Here is a 27949-nt window from a genome sequence, read left to right on the forward strand (position 1 = left end):
TGCAGCGTATTACCTCCCCCTAGTGGACTGGGGGAAGACAACACGTTTTCACCTGTGACAAGTCCCTTATACTTGAATGTTTTTAAAGTCTATATCTCAATCTAAAGACCAAATAAATAGTTACCACAAGTTTTTTATTGGGTTCACAAGGACTGTTTTAATGTTCAAGATTTAGTATTTGATTTGGATAGGCAGCCAGTTGTATTATAAATCTGAGCAAAGAAATTCAAATAGGCCTACATGTCTGTTTACCCAGAAATACATTATTCATATCTTACTGAGAACACATATTTATCACATTGATTCATTTAATATATCTCTGACAGTGGTTACACGAGATACGAGAAAAATCCCATGGACATCATTCTTATAACTGATTAATTTTACTTACTGGACTGATAATCCTGTTAATACTTTTGACATAATTTTATATAATCAACATTATAGTCACACAAATTAAGTGTTGAACAAAAATACTAATTGATTAAGTAACGAAAGTATCGTTCACGCAAAACCAAATAGATCTGCTTTTTGTTTAAATTCTGATATGCAATGTGTAACAACATCAAATATCAGGAGTCTGCCCAATGGGTGAATCCATTGGTTATTCTAAACATTGACCCACAAAGACCGTGACGGTTCAGTATTTATCATAACAGGGTTCAACAAAGAAGAGGCATTATACGTTTTGTTCATTCCAGCTCCTTCCATTTGTACCAGCAGGAATTCTCAATTCTGGAGGGATGTCCTCTTGGCAAGACAGATAATATAACTCCTTTAAATATCTGTACTCATCTCCCCTTCTTCTTCTGTACACAATGGATCTTGTAGCCAACTCTGTAAGCCTGAACGTACACCCGTGCCTGGTTTATCCTGAAAGGAGAGCCAAACGTAGAGGAATTTGTGCGTGAATACTTGGTACAATTTTATAATTGGTTCAAATTGCGTCCTCACCTTTCTACTTTGTTACTTCATTTTTTCATGACTAAGGTGAATGAGGCGTGTGATCGGCCTCTTACAACACAACAAGAGATGATTATTATAAAGGTGAGGCATGGCAATTAAACTATGTTGGACACTAAAAGGTTGGCATGTGCATCTCTCCTTTCAAGCATGATTCCATACACATCTCGCCACGAGGGCTCCGACATGATACGGCAACAATGCTTTTAGTTTGAAAGAAGAAGAAGAAGAAGAAGTAGGATAATTCTCTTAGTTTGCTCGAGACCTAGAAACATGGCGGAACCTATTGGAGAACATGAACAATAAACGCATAAGGATCCAAGGATCCAGTGGCAGATAAACAAGGTGTGACGGGTACAAAGACTATACGATCGTACTATTTCAAAAGGATTACACAACTACATCAACAAGGGGATCACATGAAGGGATGTGGACACACAGAGGGATACAGAGCGCCCATGCTACAAAGCGTCAGTGTGTTGAATTGATCATCACCTGTATTTAGTGCAGATCCGGACACCCAGCGGTCCGCATCGGTCCACGTAACTCTCCCTGAAGCCCTTCCTCACTGCGCGCGACATGCTGACCACTGTGGTGACCACAGGACATGTCCTGGAGACACACACGTGCACATAAATACACACACACTCAGACGCATGAATGCACATACACATGCACTCACACACACACACACACACACACACATACACCACACACATACGCGTATGCAAATACACATGCACACGCAGATGCATTGATACACAAACGCACAAACACACACACTCACACGGCACAACATAAGGATAGACGGGTAACCAATTGGCATGTGAAGGCATGAAGTACAAAGGACTTGTAACTGACAATGTGTTAGAAGCAGCTGCATGGGCAGCAGGCCACTGTGTTTGCGAGGCTCTGACTCACAGCTTCTCACACCGCAGTCCTGCGGTACCTTCTGGGCAGGTGCAGGTGTTACGGGGGCTACAGGTGGCTCCATGCTGACAGGGGGGAACACAGGGCGTGGTCACCGCTGAAAAGGCACACACCAGGGATGGAAATTAACTTTTTTGCCCACCAGCCACTGTGGCAGGTAGATTTAAAAATCTACCAGCTACTCATCTTTTTTTACCAGCCACTTTTTATACGCTATATATATTTTTTATATATGCGTAAATTTTAAACAATATAATAGTAAGAATAGATAAGAAAAGTGTTTTTCATACGCATCTTTTTTTCCATCAGGAGTGATTTTTACTGTAAGTGGGTTCTACCAAGGAACTGAGTTGAAAACGTTACACTCTTACCGCATATGATAGACAATACACAGGTATCTGCCATGCTAATGTTTATGTTTATTTCAAAGGTGTTACGATGACAAGTCTGGGGATAATTCATCTATACAAAGTATTTTCAATAAAAAACAAATTGACATATTAACAATAAAACAACATACATGGCTACACCATCATAAGTCAATTTGTTTTTTTATATTTACATGCGACTGCATAGTACAAATGTGTCCACAGACATAGTAACTAACATATGATAGTAAGCATTATTGGCCCTTAACACTAATATTCAGAAAAAACACTGCCTCAAAAGGCTATTGGCTTCAGCAATACAAGTAGAGGCATATACTTGAACTTTATACCCTCAACGTTGCAAACGTGCAAAATCATAATTATATATTTATGTGACATTCAGTCCAATGCTGAAAATATATCGGTGGCATTCAGTAGGCCAATGCTGTGGTAAAGTGTGTAAAGTATGACCAAGTGTTTCTTTTTGTCCAATTGTCTGGAGACGTTATCAATCCCCTCTAGGAGAAATTTGTTAATGTTTGTCCCTATAAAACAATAATGGTAAAAAAATAAGGAATCTCCCACTTCTGGCTTCCATGAAAGAGAATCAAACTAATTCACACAATAGCATACATGCAAATCTAGCATTAAAGGTTAATTTAAGGAAGTTCTCTCCAGTCACGCTGAAAGTAGTTGCGCTTTAACTTGCAGTGTCAGAGAATTCTGAGAAATCTGAATGCTGACTAAATTCTCAGAATTCCGACACTGCAAATTATTGCGCGCTACGACTAGTGAACTACTATAAAAAAAAAAATTGACACCGCGGCCAGGCGACAAATGACTGGTGAGAACCTTCTTATTATTCTGACTTTATTATCAGAATGCTGAATTTTATCTCACAATTCGGACTTTATTAGCCTATTCGATTTCTGAATAAAAATTCTTGTGATGAATAATCTACATTTGTACAGTCGATGTGCAGCACTTTAATTACGTCAACTTTTTTTTCTAACACCAGCACTTCCACAACTATGCCCATGTTCCTGACTGCTATATACAAAAACATTTATAGCGCATCTATTTTTCGGCTGGGTAGTGATAGTCGCCCTAAACGCAGCTTTAATGTGGGCTCTGATTCAGAATGAATTTCGCTGCTGAACTGTGTGAATAAATAAAGGGAACTGAAATCTAAAGAAGACACGTGGTTTTGATGTACCGGTGAATTCCAGCTTAAAGTGGATCATTGCTAGCCTGGCACCGCCCACCTACCTACTTCCGCTCAATTTTCATTTCACTTCAGTACTAGGTCTGGGTCTGCTTAATATGAATGCGTTCCATGGAAACCAGATTTCTGGCGGTCCAATCAGCGAACAAAGGGAGTGGCTGAGAACGATGACGCCTAGGTCGCGCACCAGTTTCAGTTGTAGTCAGAGGTAGACAATGGAGAAGGATACGAGAGAAGCTACTCGGTCTGTTGTGGGATCGCTGCCGAAAATCGCTCAACTACAGCAAGAACAAGCTATGCAGAGTTTTGTTGGTGGCCATGATGTTGTGGCGCTTCTCCCCACCGGGTGCGGGAAAAGTTTAATCTTCCAGCTGGCTCCGTTAGTGGTGAAGGAGCCGGTCCCGTCGCATGACATACATCATGACCAAACGCTATGCAATTGGTTATGGCAGATCCAGTGTGGCACTGGGCAGATCCAATCATTTTAAAACTTCTACAGACACCCGCCTCCAAGTGAGTGAACGTTTGTCAATTGAGCAGTTCCAGACCTTCTGTACAAATGAAATGAAGTACGATGGTCTGGTAGGACCAGGCTAGAACATTGCTGCCATCAGGGGAAATGAATGTAGCCTAGGCCTATTGTAAGTAGCTTTCAATTCCTTGTTTTTTTGTTGAACATATCCATTTGGTATGACAATAGAAACGGAATATTTCGTCATGTGGAGAACCGCTCAAGATTCCCCCACCCCCACAGATTTTTTCCTGTAGAAACCAGCTATGGTGGAAACCGATACGCCCTCTCAACCAAAAAAATGTTTGTGTAAATTCTATGGAAGTAAATCTGTGCCATTTGATTTTGAAAATAAAAAGCCATTGAACTCTAAGCACTGAATATTTATGCATTGAAATAACGTATTTCGATTTGAATTGAACTCCTATTCAGCTTTATTTTTCAATGTTAAAAATTCAAAATCAAAGATTCAACGTCAAAAACTTCAACGTGGGGACGTTGATTACGTTGAAATAAAAATCCAGATACGTTAATTCAATGCATAAATATTTAGTGCTTAGAATTCAATGGCTTTTTATTTTCCAAATTCCCACATTCACATCAACACACACACTCACACCAACACACACACAAACAGTCACACACAAACCTGTTTCACAGTGATTCCCTGTAAACCCGCCAGCACATCGGCATCGGTTGAGGCCTGCACACACCCCCCCGTTCAGACAGGGTTTCCGGCACTGTACCGGCTCTGAGGGGAAGAGAGCAGTACATGTACGTTCAAGAGCAAACAGATAAAGGCTGAAAAGTAAAAGTCCCGTTGTGCTTCCTCTCTTTACCACGTGCTACCCAACCCAGTAGATTATATAAAACTTTGGGGAAGACTTTTATTTTCTATACTTCCTCCATGCTTGAGTACCAATAGACTCTACCATGTGACCTGCTAGAATCCGTCTGCATCTGTGTGGTATCAGTTACCCACAAACTAGTGATCCGTGTCCCGGGGCCGCTCACCTATCTGGCACCGGGCTCCCTGCCACCCTCCGACACAGGTACATTTGTTGACATCCACACATCGTCCTCCATGCTGACATGCCGGCGTGCAAAGTGCTGGAAACACAAAGAGGGTCACACATATACAACTAATGTCAAACAGTAAAACCAGTACCGCAATATAGCCCCATTGTTATAGCAGCATTCATACGTCTTAATATACAATTCATTGAGACTATATAATACGTAACATAATGAACAAGTTCAGTGTTTCTGTGAGACTGTTTGACTCACGTAAGAGGCACTGGGGGCCGGTGTAGTCGGAGGGACATTGGCAGGTGTTGGGTCCCACACAGCGACCGCCGTTCGCACAAGGCAGCTCACACACCGCTGAGGAAAACAACAATAACAGGATGCAAGAGAAAAGTAAATGAGCAGAACAAACATCAAAGAATAAAAACGAGAGCAAAGGGAGGAAAATTAGACACTACTAAGTAGGTTGTAAAAAAATAAGCTAAATTCAGGGGTATATTTGCCTTTCCATGAGGTAACCAATTCAACTAAGAAGCATCATTTTCCACAAGATAGGGTAATTTTACCTAGGTGAAGAGAATATAGCTCATGTTATGCGTCGTGTTATGCTATGTTCTGTGGTGGGTGTACCTGTATGACAGCCGACACCCGTCCAGCCGGAAGGACACTGACAGATATTCCAGCGCATGCAGGTGCCTCCGTGGGCACAGGGGGGCGTGCACATGGCTATATAATAGTTAGAAAAGAATCACAATGACAAAATAGATTCTCTGATACATGACCTGCAACAAACATGTGATAGAATCACCCCTTTAGCTATCTGTCCTTGTTTTTCTTAAAAGTGCTTTAAAGTAGGTGTACAACTTAAAATATCAACGACATATATTCAAGTTGGTGTAACGAAGCAATTGGTTCCATGCATCGGTGTGTGTGTGTGTGTGTGTACCTAAACAGCCCAGACCGGGGTAGCCAGGCGGACAGTCACAGTTGTTAGGAGAGACACACACTCCATAGTTCTGACATGGAGGTGCACATACGGCTGTGGAGGAAGAAGAGCAGGTGGAGAGAGAGTACATTTGAGTGAGAGAGGATAAGAGTGAGAGAGAGGGAGACGGGACACTGGAAAACGTTCATTTACAGTGTCGATTTTGGGTGCTTTGGGAGTAGCCTGGCTCCGCCCACCTAAGTACTTCCGCTCAATTTTAATTTCCCTTCAGTACTACGTCTGGGTCTGCGGTAACTTAGTGGGTTTTCTGCATCCAAAATGTCTGCGTCCAATCAGCGAACAGAGGGAGTGGCTGAGAACAATGACGTTCAAGTCAGATCTTGTTGACGGACATCTTCACGCACGGTGTTTGGTTTGTTTACAGCCTGTGCGCAACGTGATTCCCGGCCAAACGTTAACGATTGGTTATGGCAGATCCAGAGTGGCACTGGGCAGATCCAATAGTTTCAGACTTCAACAGACACCCAACGTTTGACAATTGAGTCGAGACTCTTTGCCAATTAAATGAAGTACGAGAGTCTGGTAGGACCAGGCTACTTTAGGAGCTGCGTTACTAAAATCAGATTAAAGTAATTTTGAAGTACAAGCACAATAGAAAACGCTGCCCATATAGTAGTATCATAGTATTAGCACTGAAACCCCCATGGTGGGAATGAGAGCTTAGTAGGCTACATTGAGAAGGCTCCACTCTATACTAACGCTGGCACTTGGCGAGGTCGTCGGTCCGCACTTGGTAGCCTTCCTTGCAGCTGCAGTTGAATGCCCCTGGATGGTTCCCACACACCTGCTGACAACCGCCATTTGTGAAGTCCCCGCATTCATTAACATCTGCACACAAAAATAAAACCGACATGAGTTCATGTTCGGCAGTTGTTTTGTTTCCATAAACATTGAACATGGTCAGGTAATTAAATTTAACTTACAGACATTTAGCATAGAACTTAAGTCAAATGTGCAAGCACACAGGAATCTTTTACTGCCAAGGTAAAGGCCACATCCAGGATATAACTTAGCATAATCATTATTATGCTAAGTTATATCCTGTATTGAACGCTACCTTGGAGGCAACTTGAATCATTTTTTAAATACCCGGAATGAGCATGCACATACACAGAGAGAAAACACGGACAGAGAGAGAGACAGACTGACAGACAGACCCATAAACACACACACACACACACACACACACACACACACACACACACACACACACACACACACACACACACACACACACACACACACACACACACACACACACACACACACACACACACACACACACACACACACACACACACACACACACACACACACACACATACACAGAGACTGTCAGACACGCAGACAGACAGACAGACGGAGATACATAAGAGGGAATATCCGGCCCGACCCAGGCAGCTCCTCAGGTCGGGGGCCAGCCTCCAGCCGGCTCGGCAGCTGCAGTGCAGGCGTCCCTCAGCCCCCATGGTGCAGGTGTGGTCACAGCCTCCGTTACGCCGCCCACAAGTTGTGACGTCTGTGCAGAACGGGGTCGTCAAACATCGATAGAAAAAGATTCAGATATTTATAATGTGAGTGTTATGTGTTTGAACACACAAGGAAAACGTTACAATAACTATGCATGAATTATTTTTATTCTGTTTAGAAAGAAAATACATTTAATGATTGAGATTTGTGTATTAGGCAAAAAACCACACACAAAAACACAAACACACACACACACACGCACACACACACAAACACACACACACCCACACAAACACAAAGCCCTTGCACACTAACTGGACTGCTGGGGACGTACTGACGCAGCTGAGGTTGTCGGTGTGTAACAGCAGCGGAGCGGCACAGTGACACGTCCGCCCTCCCACAGTGTTAGTGCAGCTGTTGGAACAGCCGCCATTTTGTATCTTGCATTCGTCAATATCTGGAGAGAGAGAGAGAGAGAGAGAGAGAGAGAGAGAGAGAGAGAGAGAGAGAGAGAGAGAGAGAGAGAGAGAGAGAGAGAGAGAGAGAGAGAGAGAGAGAGAGAGAAAGAGAGAGCAAGTAGGGGGAAAGAAAAACATACATGGTGGATGATTTGGAGAGCTATAAGTTGTCACCATAAGCACATTGAATTGGTATTCCAAGGTACTGAGCTTTTGTTCAAAACCCAATATTTATTTTAAAACCAAAGATGACACAGAGAGATGAGATGAGAGAACAGAGGATGATAACTTATTTTAAGTGCTGGCCGGCCTTTGTAAGAAATGATATTTCACTGGTGGCAGTCTTAAGGTGGGCATCGAGAGCTCATCCTAGACTGACTGGTCGAGGGTGGATTTGGGTCACTGACCTACACAGCGGTGGCCGTCGATGTGCAGTTCGTAGCCAGGCCTGCAGGAGCACAGGAAGGAGCCCTGAGTGTTGGTGCACACATGCTCACACCTGCTCTTCAGATCCGAGCACTCATCGAAGTCTGAGGAAGGAAGGAGAAAACAGCGACTTAGAGAAACAGCGACGGTGAGATGCCAATACACATCATACCTCCGTTTAGAAATTGAACCAGACACCATACATCAACACAATTAACAATTGTGTTAAATTCTTAGATATAGTATAAATGGTTATGCATGCAAGTATAACCATTATAAAAGAGTAATTGTATTGTAATAAATTGTATAATTCTTTATTGTTTCGTATTCTGTTAGATTATAATGTAGCTGAATTGTATTGATCCTCCATCAGTTGCCTCTATTTCCATTCTTCAATCCTTTAAAAAGGAGTTTTTTTCTCAAACCTTTGCAGGTGTGTCCGTCCTGGGCCAGCAGATACCCAGCCCTACACTGACATTGGTACGTTCCAAGTGCATTGGTGCAATTCTGGTGACAATGGCCGTTGTTCACCGCACACTCGTCGACGTCTGAGAACCAAACAGGAAGGATCATGTAGATCATGCAAGGCAGGCTTTCACAGACGCATGACACATGCATACACATGCACGTCACACGTGCACAGACATACACATCACACATGCATACACATACACGTCACACGTGCACACACATACACATCACACATGCACACACGTGCACACACATACACATTACACATGCACACACATACACATGCACACATCTACATTACACATGCACACACATACACATCCCACGTGCACACACATACAAATTACACATACACATAACACACCACACGCAAACACACATTAAACATGCACACACATACATAGTCATACACAAAAACATAACACGTGCACACAAACACACACACGCACCATAGCAGGAGTGACCGTCCCCATTGAAGCCTTGGTAACACTGGCAGAAGTATGAGCCAATTATGTTCCCACAGCGGGCATTACCGTCACATCCATGGCCCCCTAAAGCACATTCGTTCTCATCTGGTAGAGAGACACAGAGAGCGAGAGAGAGAGAGAGAGAGAGAGAGAGAGACAGAGAGAGACAGAGAGAGAGAGAGAGAGAGAGAGAGAGAGAGAGAGAGAGAGAGAGAGAGAGAGAGAGAGAGAGAGAGAGAGAGAGAGAGAGAGAGAGAGATATAAAGAGACAGAGAGAGAGAGAGAGAGAGAGAGAGAGAGAGAGAGAGAGAGAGAGAGAGAGAGAGAGAGAGAGAGAGAGAGAGAAAGAGAGAGAGAGTAAGAGAGAGTGAGAGAGACACACACACAGAGAGAGAGAGAGAACGTTAGTGAAAGAATAGAATGAAAAAGAAGAGAATGAGAGATAGAGTAGGAAGGACAGCAAGAGAGAGAGAGAGAGAGAGAAAGAAAGAGAGAGAGAAAGTGAGAGATAGATTGAAAAAAGTGTGAGGGTCACACATAGAGAGAGAAAGATGAGATGGTGATGGTAAGTTTGATGGCTTTTTTTTGTTTGATCCTCTACTTTTCGGGGTTATTATCCGCCGGGAGGCTTCAAAACAAGCAAATCACATGTTTGCGCACATAGATTGTTCATCCACGTTGCGATAACCACAAATGGAACAGGATAGAAAAATATGTGTGGCCGGCAGCTCATGTGACCCGGGTCCTGGGGAACAACAGAACCCCCCCGAACGCGGCCAGCCTACTCTCTGATGGACCCTTAATGGCGTCGGCGGGGCCGCCATCTGAGTTCCATGAAAAACAACCGCTAATTGCTTACCTTCACAGTGCGTGCCGTTGCCCCGGTAACCAGGCTGGCAAGCGCATGTGTAGCTGCCGAGTGTGTTAACACACACACCCTGGTCCCCGCACACCGCCCCCTTCTCTTTGCATTCGTCAACATCTGGAACAAATGCGATGGGGGGAGGAAGGAGAAAACACACTTTTAACAAACTTTTGATTACTACTAACTGACAAGGGGTATTTATACCGGCAGGTTTGATTAACTTGCTGATTGGATTGGAGGCTGGCTGAGGTGAGCGGTTCATTGAGAAATGATCTATGAGGTTGAGTACTCTTGTTGCGTCAAGTGCATTTCAATTTGACGTCTGTGTCAATTAAAAATAGGTCCACGCCATTTACTTTGACTTAATCAGCACTTTCAATCGATTTAGGAAGACATTGCAGAGCAACTCTACCTTGACACACAGTCGAATCTGCACACACTGGTCCTGAGAGCACGCCAAAAAGAGAGGAGAAGAAGAGAATGTTTTCAGGGGATTAAAGATGAATAATAACAAAAGATTCCTGGGTAGAGAAAATTTAACAATAACAGTAAATGTACAAAACAAAGCAGTCCTTTTTTTTTTTTTTGCTCAGATGCTCACAAACAAGTGATCCAGCCCATGAAAGTACAATAACAAATTTAATACAATTATATAAACATATATAAACAGAACATTTTAATTCCCCTATAGAGAAAGAGATGACAGTAAACAGTGTTGGTAGCTAAAATGCTAACAAACAGCAGGAATGCTATAATTACGCCAAACAGAGCCTTTGGGTCGTTCTTCACTAATCCATCTGGGTTAGCCCTAACCCTACTCACCAACACAGGCTAGGGGTTGTGCCCTGAAACCAAGGAGACAGAGACACCTGAAGCTGCCGGGGGTGTTGATGCAAGCATTCCCCAACGCCGTTCCACAGCCTGTCTCAAAGGCACACTCGTCCACGTCTTGAGAGAACCGACAAAAACAAGAATTGTATTTGAGTGGGCGGGTCGACAGACATGTGTTTCATCAAATTTTTGTCATCAAAAACGACTTGATTATTGTGAAATTCAAAAGGAAACGATGCTGGAAACCACTAGGCCTATGTCTTCATGTAAGCCCGACAATGTTATTCAGTTAGTGTGTGTCTATCGTCAGCTGCTGATGGTCAAATCATGAGGAGTGGACAGGACACACAACGATGGGAGCAGTATCTTTTAAATGCATGCAGACCAGAGCCGAGAACAGTTTAGACTTCAACCTGTAAATAGTATAACTTCGCTGGACGGTCCGTTTACGATGCAGCCTTCCCTGAGCCATCACAACACTCACCTACGCAGACCTTCCCTTCCATGGCGTACCCCTGGGGGCAGGAGCAGGAGAAGGCACCAGGGGAGTTCTGGCACTCTGCCACCCCCCGACACGCCTGCAGGCCTGACACCGCAGCCAGCGCACACTCATCTATGTCTGCAACGTACAAACACACACAGACACGTGGTCACATCATGGGTTTTAGTGCTGTGGTGCGCATTGTATACACATTTCTGTTTTTTTTTTTTACAAATTATCAACTGATTAATTTGTAAAAATTAATCAGTGAATCACTGAAACCTCAGTGATTCACTGATTCACTGATTCAACCTCACTGAATCAACCTCATTTACGATTTAGTGATTGTTATTGTTTTTCTCAGAAACATATTTTTTGAAAATATAGCGGAGCCCATACTTGAACTGCCACACAAACACGCATGCACGCACACACACACGCGCACACACACACACACACACACATACATAAAAACATAAACACACACAGACCAATACACGACTACCATGAGGAGACTGACTTACCCTGGCATCTCCCGGCATCCATCATTAGGTAACCATGGTGACAACTGCACATGTGGGACCCAGGGATGTTGACGCAGTTGGCATTCGGACCGCATGCTCCTCCCAGCTCAGCCACACACTCGTCTACATCTAATGGGCGGCAACCAGGAACACAATTATAGGCAGACAAGTGATGCAATAGGCCTACAACAAACTAAACTATCTCTCTTTATGACTCTCGAATCACCTATAGCACCTTTAACTGCTAAAGACCTGTGTAGGTGTAACCTCACCTTGACACTCTGCTGCCCCCTGCAGTGCAAAGCCTGCAATGCAGCTACAGTTGTCCCCATCCCTCACCATTCCGGCGGCGGGACAGCCACAGCCTTCCCCGGTCCCCTGCGGCAGCACCACCTGGTTCCCAGGACATGGTGGTGGTGCAGTGGTGGGCCCACACGGAGTTGTGGCGTCTGTGAGTTGGGGCGCTGTTTGAGATGTGACCCCCACTAGGGAGACACCAGTGGGTTCAGGACTGGGTGTTGCTGCGATCAGACTCCCGATAGCGTTCTCAATCAGTTCGTTCTAAAACAGAACAAAGAGAATAACGAAGAGATTGAAAAACAAAATGTCTATAGCCACTTTTAGACATGTCGTCCTCGTCACCCCACCCCCAAAAAGTTGGAATTAGTTGCATTTGTGCTATCCAAAAATTATACCGTAGGGGAGGATAAATAGTGCATTATAAAGTTTTATTTCGACACCGAGGGTCGCGTTCTGGCCGAAAATCTTAAACCTCCAGTCATGCTGTTAAAAGTATCTCCCTTCATTAAATTAAACATTGGATAGGCCTACGATTAAAGCAACAAAGTAGCACATTGTAAGGTTGGCGACTGGCTGATGATTACATAAACTCTTTTTTTGCAAGCATTTTGTGTAAATATTTTGGCTTTCAGGCTATAGCTAGCCAATGTTTTAAGCGGTTGGGTGGGCTTCGATTCATTGAAGGCAGATGCGATTCCTGCAGACATTTCAGGCGGGGAGGACAATGCGTTTTTGAACCATGACGTAAAGGAGGGTCCTTTGGGTGGAGGTCTCACCTGGTACCCGTCGAGCTGCGGCTCTGGTGGGGAGTGTTTGAGGACTTCGTTGGCCCCGTCCCCGGAGCCGGCCAGCGGCTCGGTCCTCACACTCCAAGCCACCAGCACAAGGGACAAAAGAGTCGGAATAAGGGGTGTCATCACCCCCGAGTAATCGGATTAACTAAGCGGCAATAATGGAAAATAATGGAAAGAACGATAAAGCACACGTTTCTGTATAGAGAATGCTGCATGAAATATAGGACGTGCGGTTGATGGGCCTACACACTCAAGGCAGGCGGTCACTTACATGTTTTCTAGTGTGTGTGTGTGTGTGTGTGTGTGTGTGTGTGTGTGTGTGTGTGTGTGTGTGTGTGTGTGTGTGTGTGTGTGTGTGTGTGTGTGTGTGTGCGTGTGCGTGTGCGTGTGCGTGTGTTTGTGTTTGTGCGTGTGCGTGAGCGCTTGTGTGGCCGTTTGTGTGTGGCCGCTTCGTTTGTGTGTGTGACCGCTTCGTTTGTGTGTGTGATGTGTTCCACATCAGTCACATCGTTCATGTCTGGACACGTAGGAGACACACAAGCAAAGGCTGATGAGGGCACCCGGTTATTAAAACAAACGCCCCCCTCTGCACCCCCCCTGGGCAGTCTAGACAGATTGTGCGTTTCATGAAATCCCCATACGTAGAACAATGTAAAACATTTCGGTGCAAAGTAAACTGAACATATAACATGCATGTATGAGACTATTTCGAATCGTTATGAACGCACAACTTCAAGCCTTGTGCTTCATTCGAGGTGTATGCGCAAAGCCCATGAACTACACGCTATAGAAAAGACTACAGCAATTAAAGTGATGCGTTCTACATTCATTACCATCTTAAATGACGTAAACGCCACATCTTCATCATTCTGCCTTGTTTTTATAAGGTTCATCCAATGCCTACAACTGCCTTAGAAAGAAAAAAAAAAAACTCACCGGTGAAAAACACACACAAACGTTCTGCAGTTACCAAAACGGCTCGTCTTTCGTCCAGTCTCCAGATGCACTGCTTTAAGGCTCATCAACACCAAGCTTGTGGTCGCTTAAAGGGGGGCTGTACTGCGATGACTCAATATCCTGTTCAGGAATTTTGCACTTCCCATTCCCTCGCAAGCCACACCAAAGAGTCCTAACCGTCCTAACCCTCAAACCCCCCCCCCCCCCCCAGTAGTTGGGTGCAAGGCCGAACGTGCCCGCGCACTGAACCCTGCTCACGGTGAGGTCATAAATTAGTCGTGGGTAATTGGGGTCGTTCAAGCAAGGAATGCTCCTTTGGAGAAAAAAAGAGAACGAGACAATAACAAAGACGCTCGATAATAAGAAACAGCAAACGACTTAAATGCCCTTTACCCCCAAAGGATACCCATTTGTAGTCAATATAACTTTAAGAGGCACTCTAGCTTTAATAAGACACAATAAGTTATTTTGTTCTTCGAAATTCCGCTGCTGTCATCGTTCTGATTTTAGAACAAAGCCCAAAAGATAAATACATTCATAAATAAATGCACTCGTTACAATAGCACAATTAAGGCAGTTCAAGCAACACAGAAAGAGGCGCTACAACACAACCCATGCATTGACAAAGTTAAAACATGTTGCCATACATTCAATATAAAGAAGGACTGATCTCCGTAAGGTCCAGGAGTGTTCTGATGAGCAAGATCAGGATGAGGCACATCACTGATTGATTACTCCGCACGACCCGCCCTGTGTCTGTGAGAGGAACTCAAGAGGCCATGCAGCGATCAACGTCTTCAGGGAAGGAACAGTTTGGTGGTGGGGGTGTTGGTTGTGGATGTGGAGTTATTGTTGGAGGTGGTGCTGGAGGTTGAGGCGGTGGTTGATGTGGTGGTGGTGGTGGTGGAGGTGGAGGCGGTGGTTGATGTGGTGGTGGATGTGGTGTTGGTGGTGCTTGTGGGGATTGAGTTATGTGGCGGAGGTGGTGGAGCTTGCGATGGTGGAGTTGGTGGTGGAGGTGGATGTGGAGCTAGTGTTGGAGGTGGTGGAGTGAGTGTTGGAGTTGATAGAGTTGGTGGTGGTGGTGGAGCTTGTGGTGGTGGAGTTGGTGGCGGAGATGGTTGTGTTTGTGGGGGAGGTGGATGTGATGATGGATGTGGTGTCGGTGTAGGCTGTGGAATGAGTGTTTGAGGTGGTGGAGTTGGTGGAGTTGGTGTTGGATGTGGAGGAGGTGTTGGAGGTGTTCCACCACTAGAAGGGCGTGTCCATCTGGCTGCCCTTGGGCCCAGGAGAGACCACTCCATAGGTGTTCTCCTGCCACTTCAGCCATCGCACCTGCAGCTCCTTCTGGACCTGTGGGGAGGAACCAGACAGTCCAGCCTCAACACTTATGGATCTCATGTATCCATATTCATGTTATACATGGTGGAGAAATTTAGCAACAAACCGTTCATTTAGATATTCAAGTGCAAACTATATAATATAAAAATATATTGACTCAAATATGAATACTTATGATACCATTATTCTGATGTAGTACCTTGGACCTCACTGGAATTCACACAAATGGAATAATATTTATCGATACACAAATACTCTACAAAAATCGACTAAAGTCCGATTATCTGTGTTTCCGATGGGGCAAGGCTAGAAAAGGAAAACATGTTATGCCAATGTCATCCTCGACAGCAAGTCATGGTAAGATCTGCAGCGCGGTCTTTCAGACTGATGAATGTGAGTGTACTGACCTCCTGGTTGAGAAAGCAATAGAGAACGGCCACAACCAGACCCTGTGGGAGACATGTTGTCAGCTGACATTCACAATAACGCATAGACGGCAGAACAATCAAAGATTTGTAGTAATATATATAGATATATAGCCTGAATATATATAGATACAAATATACAACATAGCACTCATAAAGGGAGCTCATTAGTCGGTCCATGCGCTGCGAGGCTGAAGAGCCTCGCAGCAGGATCCTAAATTCGCATAATAAAGCAACTTTCAATATAGTTGGATGATGATGGCAATGATCAGTTAACTGCACCGACAAGAACATAAATATCTCTCGTTCGTTTGATCTCAACGGCATAAACTGGGCATGTAAAGTGGAATTAGCTATCATTGATGTTCAAGGACTTTCCGTCCATAATGAGGCACTTTTGTATCAGAGAATCTTCTCGAGTGATTGTAGTTAATTAGGATTGGTGCAGGCTGGGTTGGTTTTATTATCTGTCAATAAAGTTTCTTGCACACACACGCATGCACGCGCGAACGCACGCACCCATGCACTCGCACAAATACACACACACACACGCATGGACACACACCCATGGTTGCATATCCCCTGATGGCTTGCATGGTAAACAGCCATTATTGTGCGCTGTCAGACCCACAGAGGGTATTGTCACTGAGTTATGAATAATCAAGGCAACACTGATTTAGTGAAATATCATTAAAACCTAGTGCCACAGCACTGCTGTTGCTTTGTGGCAACACCAAAAAAAAAGTGGAATACTTTTGCCTCAGCATCAAAGTTCGCGATGGCTGAAAAGTTAACTGTATTGAGGCTTTATCGGTATCTATGATTCATTATGCCAAGGACAATGTGCGGTTAATATCAAATTGGGAGAAATACATGAGCAGCACTCTGTGCTGTTTAATTGGCGGACCACCCCTCAGTGTTTCCATTCCATCCAAAGGTTTTGTTCGCTGGATGCTAAAGAGACGAGCCGCGCTGCGTACCTGAAAGGAGCCCACGCAGAGCTCCACACACAGGCGCATGTTGACGTTGAAGTAGTCGGGCAGGAAGTTAAAGACCATGTAGTGGGACCCGAAGAGAGGTATCAGCAGCAGGGTCGACTTAGTCAAGCGCCTTGGTGGAAAGAATAACACACAACATAAATCATTATGTCAATAAATGGCCATTCAAATGCATTTTTAAAAATCCTTCTCATTGTGATTATGTGTAGTTATTGTATATATGTTACCATCATTATTATTGTGAGAATACAGTTTGGGTCCAATCAAAGTTATAGACTGCAGAACATTCCACACTCACTGTGAAAGAGACTCAGTAAGTATTTATTCATTTGGCCAGGCACACAGTGCTATGCCTACATGCGGTGCCAAGGGCTCGGTGTCTCTACCTGTACTGGGATGAGTTGTTGAACTGGATGAGGCGTGGGTTCAGCTTCTGCATCAGTATTCTAATGATGTTCAGGAAGAGCAAGAAATTGACCTGGAAAAACAAAACCAAACAAACAACAAACCACGCATGGTAATAACTTAATGGTAGGCAGTTGGGCTTGAGGGCATGCAGGCCTGTTTGAAGCGTCACACAAAGTTACATCCGCCACTAATAGAATTTGTCGAGCATGCCACAAGTTGGCAGAACAATGGCAATATAGCACTTTCCTCTTTTGTAATCAATGTGTGTCAAATTCTACAGAGTTTGGGAAAAAAGTAAGAGTGAGTCACCATTCAAGTGCTTTGAAATGGCTGAATGGCTTTGAAAGGAGAAAGACCAAAGTGCTGTATTGCTAGAATTAGCAAAACCAAGTGATTTAAACAAATTATCTTCACAACAGGGCTGCTTCAATAGGCAGCCAATCAACGTAAATTTGATTGTCTTGTTAACCAAAAATCTATCCAAATAACACAACATCTCATGAATATCTTTCAATGGAGATGATCCACCCTGCGTATTTACCCCAATGGAGACCACAATTGGACCTTTGATGAACCACCAATAGGGAGAGTTGTCATTAATGTCCCAGCATCTGTATGCAGAGAAGAATCTCAATTAATCAACCTTAGAGAAAAGCAGATACACAAGTGATGGATTCAATGAGTGGATTCAATGAGTTTGTGTCTCACTGGACAACCTCCTCAAAACTTAATGAAGACAGTTGCTAATTACTTTCAAGCAGTAAGAGTGAATCTCACTAACTCTGTATCCTCAAAGTACACCCTGGACACCATCCACGGCATTATGAAGAGGACAGGGACACCTGGGGGGGTTGGGGGGGCAAACAACAGGTCACATGACCACATGAAGATCAACACTGTGATCAACACAGACTATTCAAACCAGCATTCATTTACATTTAGGGCATTTGAGCAGACACTTTTACCCAGAGCGGCTTACATCAGTTAATACACATATTGACACACCGACGGCAGAGTCAATCATGCAAGGCGACAGCCAGCTCGTCAGGAGCTAGGAGTTAGGGTTAAGTGTCTTGTTCAGGGACACATCAACACTCAGCGGAGGAGCCGGGGATCGAATTAGCAACCTTTCGGTTACAAGACAACTCATCTACCTCCTGAGCTAAGCAGACCACACATTCAAATGGCAAAGAGTCACAAAAAATTCCAATAGCAACACTGGTTAGTATTCTATGGACGGTGAAATAACGGCAGATTTAAGAAGGGGGTTTCATCATCCATCCGTGCAACGACTAGCAAACTGAAAGACAATGGGTAAGGGTCTGAGTAAGAGATTCTGCATGTGGAGTTGGATGTAAAACATTGCATGTGTAGACACTGCTTGTGAGTTCTGTTGCTAATGACATCCTCAAATGCCTCGGTGTGTATACTCAAATGACAAAAGGTGATTGAACAACATATTCCTCCCGCTAATTTAAAGCTACTCCGAATTCCCATCCCATCCAAGGAAAAACTGCCGGCATATTTTGGGGTTGAACACAAATTCAAATTGTAATCAAGTTCATCAAAGTGTGGTATGCTGCCAAGGGGGGAAGCTAACTATGACTCTAAACTCAATTTGTTTGTTAATTATGGTTCATTACAGCCCAGCCAAGAGAGTTGCTGGGCAGTAATGAATATCAACATAATAACCTGGGGATGGTGGCAGGCGTCTGTCGGCCTAGCCCCAGTTCTCAGACTGCGAATCCACTGCGAACAAGTGCTGTGTTTTTCATAAATATCAATCAAAAATGTGGCTAAAATCCTATCCTCTTTCTGAAGCTGCTTTGACTCGCATTGTAAGCTACTTCTCCAGCTAACAGCGGCTGTAGTTAGCTAGAGTATGGACACTGGCTTCAGTGGGCATTAAGGAGAACATCTGAACAATAACAAAGTAACGGTGAGCAGAATGGACTATGTTGACTACTGATTAACTAGTAAAGTTAGGGGGTGGTGAGGGTCTCACCCCAGCCCAGGAGGCCGTAGCCCCAGAGACAGCGACGACTGTGGTAGAAAGAGGAGAGCAGCAGGGAGTTGAGGAAAAGAGCCTCCGCCAGCAGCCAGAAGAAGTTGGTCATAGCACAGTAGTGACAGAACACCACAGCAGCCTTACAGTAGAACTGGAGGGCCAGAGAGAGAGAGAGAGAGAGAGAGAGAGAGAGAGAGAGAGAGAGAGAGAGAGAGAGAGAGAGAGAGAGAGAGAAAGACACAGAGAAAGAGAGAGAGAGAGAGAGAGAGAGAGAGAGAGAGAGAAAGAGAGAGAGAGAGAGAGATAAGAGAGAGAGAGAGAGAGAGAGAGAGAGAGAGAGAGAGAGAGAGAGAGAGAGCGAGCGAGAGAGGGGAGAGAGAGAGAGAGAGAGAGAGAGAGAGAGAGAGAGAGAGAGAGAGAGAGAGAGAGAGAGAGAGAGAGATAGGGGGGAGAGAGACCAAGTGTGAGAGAGAGAGAGAGAGAGAGAGAGAGAAAGAAAAAAAAAACAGGGAAAATAAAAGGGATTAGGGATAGGATAGTCCAATTGTGTTTGAATCCCAGCCGGAAAGTTCAGGGTCAAAACCAAATGTCTACGCAAGAAGCCTAATTTCCACCTGCTCCTTTGCGAAAACACAAATCTAAACTGTGTTGTTAGTTGCTTTGGTCTGAATTAGCACTTAGTAAAGGGGATGGGAGTAGATACAGGGACAGATACAAATACAGTTCATTACTTGCAGAAAAATAGGTATTGAGGGCCGGCTCACCGTGGAGAGGTTGCAGTGGTCAGTGTCTTCACTGGAGAATAGAGTGGTGTCCTTGATGAACACCGCCGCTGCCTTCAGGATGAAGGTAGTGAACAGCTGGATGTGAATGAAATTCCTGGCACAGTGCAGCCTCCTGTACGTAACCACGGTAAACACAGACCCAGTCAACATGGGTTCATAAGGAATCATGGAATTCATTTCCACCCTAACTCAGAAACATCGATTTAATCCTCAATTTAAAAATCACAACTCAAAACACATCTGTTCAAAACTGCCTGTTTCACCTGATGCCAATTACTGTTTCTCTTACCATTGAATTATAATAATTTTTTTCTCGTTATCTTATTGTTTTTTTAAAGACTTTTGTGTGCCTTTGTACAGTGTCCTTGATTGCCGAGAAAGGCGCCTTCAAATAAAATCAATGATTATAATTATAAGGAATCATACATTATTTCAAAGGGTAGCGACTATCTGATCAAATCAGTTGATTGTGTTGACAAATTTGATTGTTGGCATGGATTAATGCATAATGAGGATTTTGATTACACATATATTACTGGCTGTATATGTGTAGATATATATATATATATATATATATATATATATATATATATATAAGATAAGGTAGGATAATGGGGAGGATATGAAAAATGTGGATATGATAGGATATGGTAAGATAAAATATGATGAATTAACTGGAAAAAAGGAATTCTAATAGGTACCTTCAACATGAATTTGATTATATATCCTGGGCCAATATACCTGAAGAGGAGCAGGATTAGGACTGCAATTGAAAGAGATGCAAGAGATGTCCCATAGCCGACGGTGTAGATGAGCTTCACCGTGGTGAAATACGCCTGCTCTGTCTTAAACACAACAACAACAACAACAACAACAACAACAACAGCAATGATGAAAAATCACGGGGATCTCTAAAATATTGGATTTGTCAGACAGAGCAGAGGCAATGAGCCAACTATAAGCTACATTTGTATTCGGCACACAAAGTAAACAGTTAAGGAAGTAATAAGTTCCATTTATCCCTAGGTTAGAAATGCTGGTTTTCACTGTCAAACATCATTGCGGCACAGCAGTGCTGTTACGTACTCAATAAACGATTTTTCATTTAGCACTGTGAATACTTGAAAGGTACAGGGGTTAACGCGATCCAAGTGCAACCACTCCAGACCCAGAAACATTTGAGGCTCGATAAGATGTTACCTTGACCAGTTGAACCTGCCACCTATGGAATCACTCCCGCCTCGGTGACCTTCAACGACATGTGTTCTGTGTTTACGACTCCGAAAACAGCCTCTCCACTTCCTTGCCCAACACGAGCCTCTCATGTAACTGATGGCTCTCCAGGGATTGGTCCCTGGCCTTTAGCTCAGAGGACCACCAGATGGCTTCTCTATCAGCTCTAACTCATCTTTTTAGGCCTGCCTCCTTTCGATCTGCTGCTGTCACCGACGTTTGTGTCTCCATGGTCCCCCTGTCTTGGTATGTCTGTGTATGCCTGAACACACACACACACACACACACACACACACACACACACACACACACACACACACACACACACACACACACACACACACACACACACACACACACACACACACACAGACAGACAGACAGACAGACAGACAGACAGACAGACAGAAACACACACACACACACACACACACACACACACACACACACACACACACACACACACACACACACACACACACACACACACACACACACACACACACACACAGGACGCTGGAACCTCTGGTATGTCGTCATCCACGCTGCAGGCGATATGGTACTGGGGGAAAGGGATGGACCAGCCCTGATCGGTACAGTTCCGGCTCACAGACCCTAGGAAGAGGGAACCTCAGTATTATTATTGTTATTATTATGTCACTATCTAAACTTTATTTTGACTTCATTTTCTAACATACAAATATATTGAAATAATGACAATTGATTTAGCATTTGATGACATTCCATCGTGATTTCCATTCACACAAAGAAAAATCGTTATTAGGATACATATTACCCTGTTCATGATCTCTCCTGTCTCTCCTGGGTGTTGTTATTCAGACAATTTGCTAGATTTAAAACTAGGGTAGGCTATTTATTTTAGAATTTCCGTCTGTCATTTATGTAGAAATTCCGTTTTCCAGCAAGTAATTCTCCGGAAAGCGCATCCAAACATAGCATTCATCCCGAATTAAACTGTTTGGATCGTCCACCTGTCTACCTACCTACCTGGCTACCTGCAAGCTCTCTGTCCGTGCTCTCATTACGTCTTCCATAAGGCTAGGAAGAATGCTCAAGCTAGCAAGCTAGTAATGTATTAAGGTTTGGAGGGGATTAATTCAGTAGGATACCTTTAAAACCTAGCTTTGGCTGGTTTCCCTGCATTACCTACCATGGCTTTAAGTGTAGCTAAGCAGAACAAAACTAAATTTTGCCCGCATCCCACAATAGTTTGTGTGTTTTTCACCCTGACATTTCACTAATGGATGCGCCGACATCAGGGTCAACACACACCTGTGTTGTTCCCGAACAGGGAGAAGACCGCCGGACAGGCCTTGTGGATGGTCTCCCCTTCCCCAGCATTGGGCCAGCAGAGAACTGCATCCCAAAATGGCTGACAGCCTTGAGACAGGATATTGAAAATGTTTGCTGTTTGTTTAGGATAGGGATAGGCATTACATTTACGTTTAGCAGATGATGTAGAATATAGGCAATATCGTTGAAACAAGATGGGGTCGATAGTGGCTAAAGGAAGGGGTTCATAATAGTTATAAAAGGGTTAGATGGAGGATATAGGAGTTTCTTTCTTTCTTTATATAATATTTATTTGGCAGGGGACAGTACATATCAATCAACATTTGAGTTCACACTTGATGTATCAGAATTAGCAAAGACGCTAATAGATAGTGGATGAGGTGATTTAGCAAAGATAAAGGGGGAAAAAGAGTTGATATAGTATATGTTAAAGTTTATTGGATAGGGGTAGATATGGATGTAGGAAAGGGATACATAGTGTAAATAGGATGGGATGTATAGTAGATATGCTAGACAGTAATATAAAGGATATGTTCTAGTAGACATAGTGTAGTTTAGATAATACCCTGTAGACTGTGGTTGGCCTGCTCTGCAATGTGCTGAAGACATCGATGCTCCTCCCGCGCCAACTGAAAAATGTACTCACATTCTGGATGAAGGCTTGACTCCCCCTGTTGGGCGGAAGGGAGGGGACGAGGGAAAGAAAGGAAGAAGGAGAGAACAAACAAACATAAGAAAGAAAAAACAAGTAAAGAATGAACAAAATAAGGAACCAAAGAAAGATCAATTGAAGAAAGAAAGAGGATGAATTAACAGAGAGAAATTAAAGAGAAAGAGCGGAAGAATATATGAACAAAAGAATAAACCAAAGGGGAAAAAAGGAAAAAATGAAAGAAATCAAGGACAAGCAAAAAATTGAAAGATTCAACGACGAAAAGAACAAACGAAAGAAAGAAAAAATCAAAGAAAGAGAGAAAGACAGAACAAAAGAGCCAGAAGATTTAAGAAAACGTCCCAATGAAATAAAATACAGTTCTTAGGAAGAAAAACGCTTCAGTTCTGTGGAATTGGCTCCCAACTGTCCATGTAATCAGGAAAAGGATGGCAAGAAAAAACAAATTGGACACCTCCAAAATTTGTGACTGTAAATTAGTGTAATTTTTGAAATTTGTTCTATCTGAGAGACGCTACTGTCATCTGGGAGACGGTACCGCAGCCAGCCTCCACCATACTGCATGGAAACAGCTTTCTCCACCAGGCTGTCAGGAAGCTCAACTCTCTCCTCTCACCCTTCCCTCCCCTCTGCCCCCACGAACTCTTGACTTTGAAAACCCCTCCCATTTGACCCAAAGAACTCTGGACTTCGAACCCATGATGTTCCTCATATTGCACATTTCAATCTATTTACTTTTTTTAACTTTATTATATGTATACCGTAATGTTTTGCCTTACCTTTGCACTATTGCGAATTATTTTTCACTAATTAGAATTTATTTATTGTAAATATTACTTATTTTATTTTACCTAATTGTATCCTTCACTCCGCATTGCACCGCGGAAACAAACCTAATTTTGGTTCCACTGTTTGCCCGGCACATATTCTGGAATTGACAGAATTGGCAATATTTGACTTGGACTTTGACATCGATTATCACCTGTTTAGATTCAAAAGAGATGATATGTGAATGAATACATGATGTGGGGCTGATTGTGGAAGAGGAATGAGAGTGGACTGGCTCTTCCTTTGTGAATTGTTCATTCTGAAACCCACTCCAGCGGTGTGGCTTCCCACATCGCTTGCATTTCAAACAGAAAGAACGACAGCTGCAGATCCCTGAAAGACGAGCACATCATCCGCACTCCAGCCTCCACTAGATGATGTTTATTAAAGATATTCAGTTTGTTTTTCCACTACACTAATGACAAAAAAGAAAACAAAACTTTTGAATCCAATAACATCAGAGATCGGCATTCTGGTTTTAGCCTGGGGCTTTGAAACTCCTCCGATGATTGGGACATAAGTATGCGCGAACATGTCTGAAGTGCTTCAGTAAAAAATACCTTTGTGGGTTTTTGTTTTTTATTTGTTGTTGATAATAGGATAAAGCAAAACCAGCACCCAAACAAAACACACCTGGAGCCATTCCATCAAAATCACCAACATCAATTTGCATAATATGGGGTATTTGTTATGATGGTGCCATTTACAGATCACAGACATGATGACTGTGAGGGTTGGGTTCTGTCACGAAAGTCGATGTGTTGGAAGATTGAGAGCTAGCAAAGGCTCTACAAATGCATTTCAATAACTTTGAGCAAACACTTCCCATACCTACACATACACGACACACTGGGATTCCTACACGCTAAAATAGTAAGTTGCCATCCCCAGCTATTTTACTGTACTCTTCAGCAAAGGTATAACAATATCGACCTACAAATAGGCTACAGGGCAGTTCGAAAAAGACAAATCATTGGTAATGCACCCACACACACACACACCGGGAACATCCCCAAAGTCATTATTTTGTTCCTGTTCCGTCAGACAGAAATGGAGGACGAGTTAGTGCTAAAACAGACTAAAGGAACCAAGCCAATATCCGCTCTCCTATATGTAATGTGGATATGCTTATATTATAATGATTTTAACACACAAACATGTCACCGTTCAGCACACATCTTTCACACGGCGCATCCAGAAACACCAAAATGTCGTCAGTTTCAGGACGAATATATATTTGACGGGGATTCACCTCTACATGCTCTGATCCTCCCTGGCGTTGTGCTTCTTTTTAGGGGAGGGGGAGGAATTAGCCAACAGTTGCATGAAGCACAGGCCCAGGTTTCTCTCTAAATTGTGAGTCTTTGAACCCTTTTAATGATTGGCAAATAGAACGCACACACATTACTTAAGAAATGTATGTGCATAACATCCCAAAATAATTTTGTGTTGGGGAAGGGGGTACTCAGCTGAACAAATATCGTAGAGGGGGACTAGAGCACAACTCTATGAGGGGTTAGGGGGTTGATTCCCACCGGGGACACCCACGCATGCACTCCCACTATAGTGGTGCTTTCTATAGAGGCTTCTGTGCACAAAATGCCCTAAATGTGGTAAGAGTACTGCTGTATTACATCAGTTGGGTAAGAAGATAATGTACATATTGTATATACATAGACATCTTCCAAAGTGAACTAGGACGCCTTTATGCATATATTTGTGTGGCCTTTCCAGTGGCCTATGAAGTGTTGATCTGGCTCTCCAGCCCTTGTTTGGTGGAGCCATTATCTATTGATTCATTTTTAAACCAAAGACTAAAAAAGGGGTATTAGTTGAATGGGACGATGGGTAGTGGGCGGTATTGGATGGTAGGAGGCCAATGGATTTTAATAGCATAACAGGACTGAATTACAGACCTGCTGGTGGGAGAGAGGGGACATGAGCAGTGCAACACACTGGTGGAGTGGTCAGCAAGAATAAAAAAAAAAAAGAAAACTGTCCTCGGGAGCCATTGACGGCTTACCATCTCCAAAAAGGTGCCAATCGGATTGAGTTCAATTTGCAGATGTTAGATCCATTTTCAAAAAGGGAGCGAGGTCTGTTTGCTATACCGTTGCCAAGGTAATAGGGGGTCGGAGGCCGGATACACGTATGACACGACGCGGATCGTACACCATGTAACACATGAGTGATCTCATACTTAATAATATAAACGTACATACAATGTCACTTATCGGTCTGGGAAAAACTGTTTGTGAGTTTTTAACCAGTGTTTAGAAATACATTCCACTAGGAGACAGCTAGTGAGTACCAGTTCTCAACGCATCAACAGAAGATAAGCAAGTCCAATATTCCTGCTGCCCAAACCCAAGGCAGTTGTTTTCCAGTCTGTCCTGATGAAGACAAAAAGTCCTCTTTTAGAGGACATTTATAGAAAAGTACTGCAATTCAGAGGTTAGTCCCTCTCTATCAATCAAAGGTAGAGATGGAAAGAGAGGTGAGAAAGAGGGAGAGCAAGTGAGAGAGTACATTGAGTCCCAGAGAGGGAGAGACATGTAATGGAGAGAGGGAGGGACCTCGAAAAGACGAGGGAGACATAATGATAAGGTGAAATAGAGACAGATAACTTCAGAGAGTTAGAGATAGTACGTTATTCTTAGATTGTACAATTTCTCATTAGAATTCAGCAAGGCTCCTGCAGGGAAGAGGTTTAAAATGAAGTGGTAGATTCTGATTTGTGGTCCTCTCTCTCTGTCTCCGCTCCCTGGGTAGTTGTTCATCAAGCCAACCATTTGAATGCTATATATATACAACAATATTAAACCAAACTCTGATGACATATGCGTCAATCTGCTGGTTTATACCTGCCATGTATATACATTTTCGATGTGTGCATCAATTATTGGAAGCACCCCTAAATCATTGGTTAATGATACTTGAACACCATGTTTAATTCTAACCTGTGACTGTGAAAAAACAAACTTGGTTTATAACAGCCGAGACTGTAAATGTATTAATAACATATGCATGCAGTGTTGTTTTGATGGATTATTACCAGGACAATAGAAAATACCGGCAGTCTGATTCAGTAAGAAGATAGTTCAATTCTACATTTTTGAAAATGGTGGTCTTTCATCACTCACATGTTAGGCATACAATCACTTACACAATAAAATATGTTGGCTGAATTTGCGAAAGACCTACCTGCCAAACCAAAAGATAAGCTCTATAGGCTCATGCAATATCATATCTCAATAGCTTGATGTGCATACTCACATGCCATGCACTACCAACTGTTGTTGGCGCTGGTCTACAACCAAAATGGAACTGGAACTTATTAAACTGGTCAACAATTGTGCATCACGCTAATAACTAACGGCTCCAAGAGTTCAACATCTGAATGTTACCAAAAGTGCGCCGTCTTTGTAGCAGAGCAAACGCCACGTTTACGCGCATAAAACATGCGCGCACGCATGGGGCAGACAACGTTGTAGCCTATATTGAAGATAATAGGCTATATACAACATAAGAGCCGTCCACATATTTTCCTATAATAAAGTAAAACGAAAAGCAAAGACTAGCTTTGTAGCAGGGAGGTCTGTATTCGTTACTTTGCGTTCCACCCTGTGCGCAAAACCACATTGTCAGCTGTCAGGTAGTAGGCTGATAGTAATTCCGTAGCATCAAATGCACGAACAAATATACCCTCCTATGTTAATAGGCCACATGCAATGAGTCTTAATGCAAGTTACTCACATTTCTAGCAAAAGCCAACGCAGCGAGGATCCGTACGATGTAAAAGGAACACATCTTATCAGTTTATGAGCGCACCAACCTCAGCCAGAGGTACCACGAGCATTAAC

General features: G+C 43.3%; 2 protein-coding genes across 4 annotated transcripts; both read right to left on the minus strand.

Annotated features, from left to right (window-relative positions):
• Window positions 1-129: 129 nt before the first annotated feature.
• si:ch211-221n20.8 (neurogenic locus notch homolog protein 1) lies at window positions 130-14249 on the minus strand. 3 transcript variants are annotated; one of them, XM_056603930.1, is made up of 22 exons: window positions 14053-14249; window positions 13099-13261; window positions 12295-12583; window positions 12023-12151; window positions 11502-11636; window positions 11009-11134; window positions 10599-10631; window positions 10181-10303; window positions 9304-9426; window positions 8809-8931; window positions 8365-8487; window positions 7834-7956; window positions 7423-7548; window positions 6729-6857; window positions 5970-6062; window positions 5654-5749; window positions 5285-5380; window positions 5012-5107; window positions 4647-4748; window positions 1885-1990; window positions 1459-1575; window positions 130-873 (listed from the first exon to the last, which is right to left on the minus strand). In XM_056603930.1, the coding sequence occupies exons 2-22, from the start codon at window positions 13237-13239 to the stop codon at window positions 792-794; spliced, it is 2511 nt and encodes an 836-aa protein (XP_056459905.1). In that variant the 5' UTR covers window positions 13240-13261; window positions 14053-14249; the 3' UTR covers window positions 130-791. The 3 variants fall into 3 exon arrangements, with proteins under 3 accessions (XP_056459905.1, XP_056459906.1, XP_056459907.1); XM_056603931.1 differs by lacking the exon at window positions 14053-14249 and adding an exon at window positions 13950-13979; XM_056603932.1 differs by lacking the exon at window positions 9304-9426.
• Window positions 14250-15312: 1063 nt separating this feature from the next.
• On the minus strand, window positions 15313-27933 carry ghrhrl (growth hormone releasing hormone receptor, like). Its single transcript, XM_056603614.1, has 13 exons — window positions 27843-27933; window positions 23151-23256; window positions 22565-22672; window positions 21795-21886; window positions 20780-20883; window positions 20018-20150; window positions 19251-19404; window positions 18027-18087; window positions 17787-17856; window positions 17224-17315; window positions 16820-16949; window positions 15822-15863; window positions 15313-15426 (listed from the first exon to the last, which is right to left on the minus strand). Exons 1-13 carry the CDS (start codon window positions 27894-27896, stop codon window positions 15325-15327), a joined length of 1248 nt encoding a protein of 415 aa, XP_056459589.1. The 5' UTR covers window positions 27897-27933; the 3' UTR covers window positions 15313-15324.
• Window positions 27934-27949: the final 16 nt, after the last annotated feature.

This window comes from Gadus chalcogrammus, chromosome 12, assembly GCF_026213295.1.
Source record: "Gadus chalcogrammus isolate NIFS_2021 chromosome 12, NIFS_Gcha_1.0, whole genome shotgun sequence".
Lineage (NCBI taxonomy): Eukaryota > Metazoa > Chordata > Actinopteri > Gadiformes > Gadidae > Gadus > Gadus chalcogrammus.

Coding starts and splice junctions, on each gene's coding strand:
- ghrhrl (XM_056603614.1), bottom strand. CDS start 27,896: ATGTGTTCCTTTTACATCGTACGGATCCTCGCTGCGTTGGCTTTTGCT. Junction 19,405..20,017: donor ACCACTGCAACCTCTCCACG/GTGAGCCGGCCC, acceptor CTGGCCCTCCAG/TTCTACTGTAAGGCTGCTGT. Junction 18,088..19,250: donor CTACGGCCTCCTGGGCTGGG/GTGAGACCCTCA, acceptor CAACCCCCCCAG/GTGTCCCTGTCCTCTTCATA.
- si:ch211-221n20.8 (XM_056603930.1), bottom strand. CDS start 13,239: ATGACACCCCTTATTCCGACTCTTTTGTCCCTTGTGCTGGTGGCTTGG. Junction 12,152..12,294: donor GGGGGCAGCAGAGTGTCAAG/GTGAGGTTACAC, acceptor GCCGCCCATTAG/ATGTAGACGAGTGTGTGGCT. Junction 10,632..11,008: donor ACAACCCCTAGCCTGTGTTG/GTGAGTAGGGTT, acceptor GCGTGCTCTCAG/GACCAGTGTGTGCAGATTCG.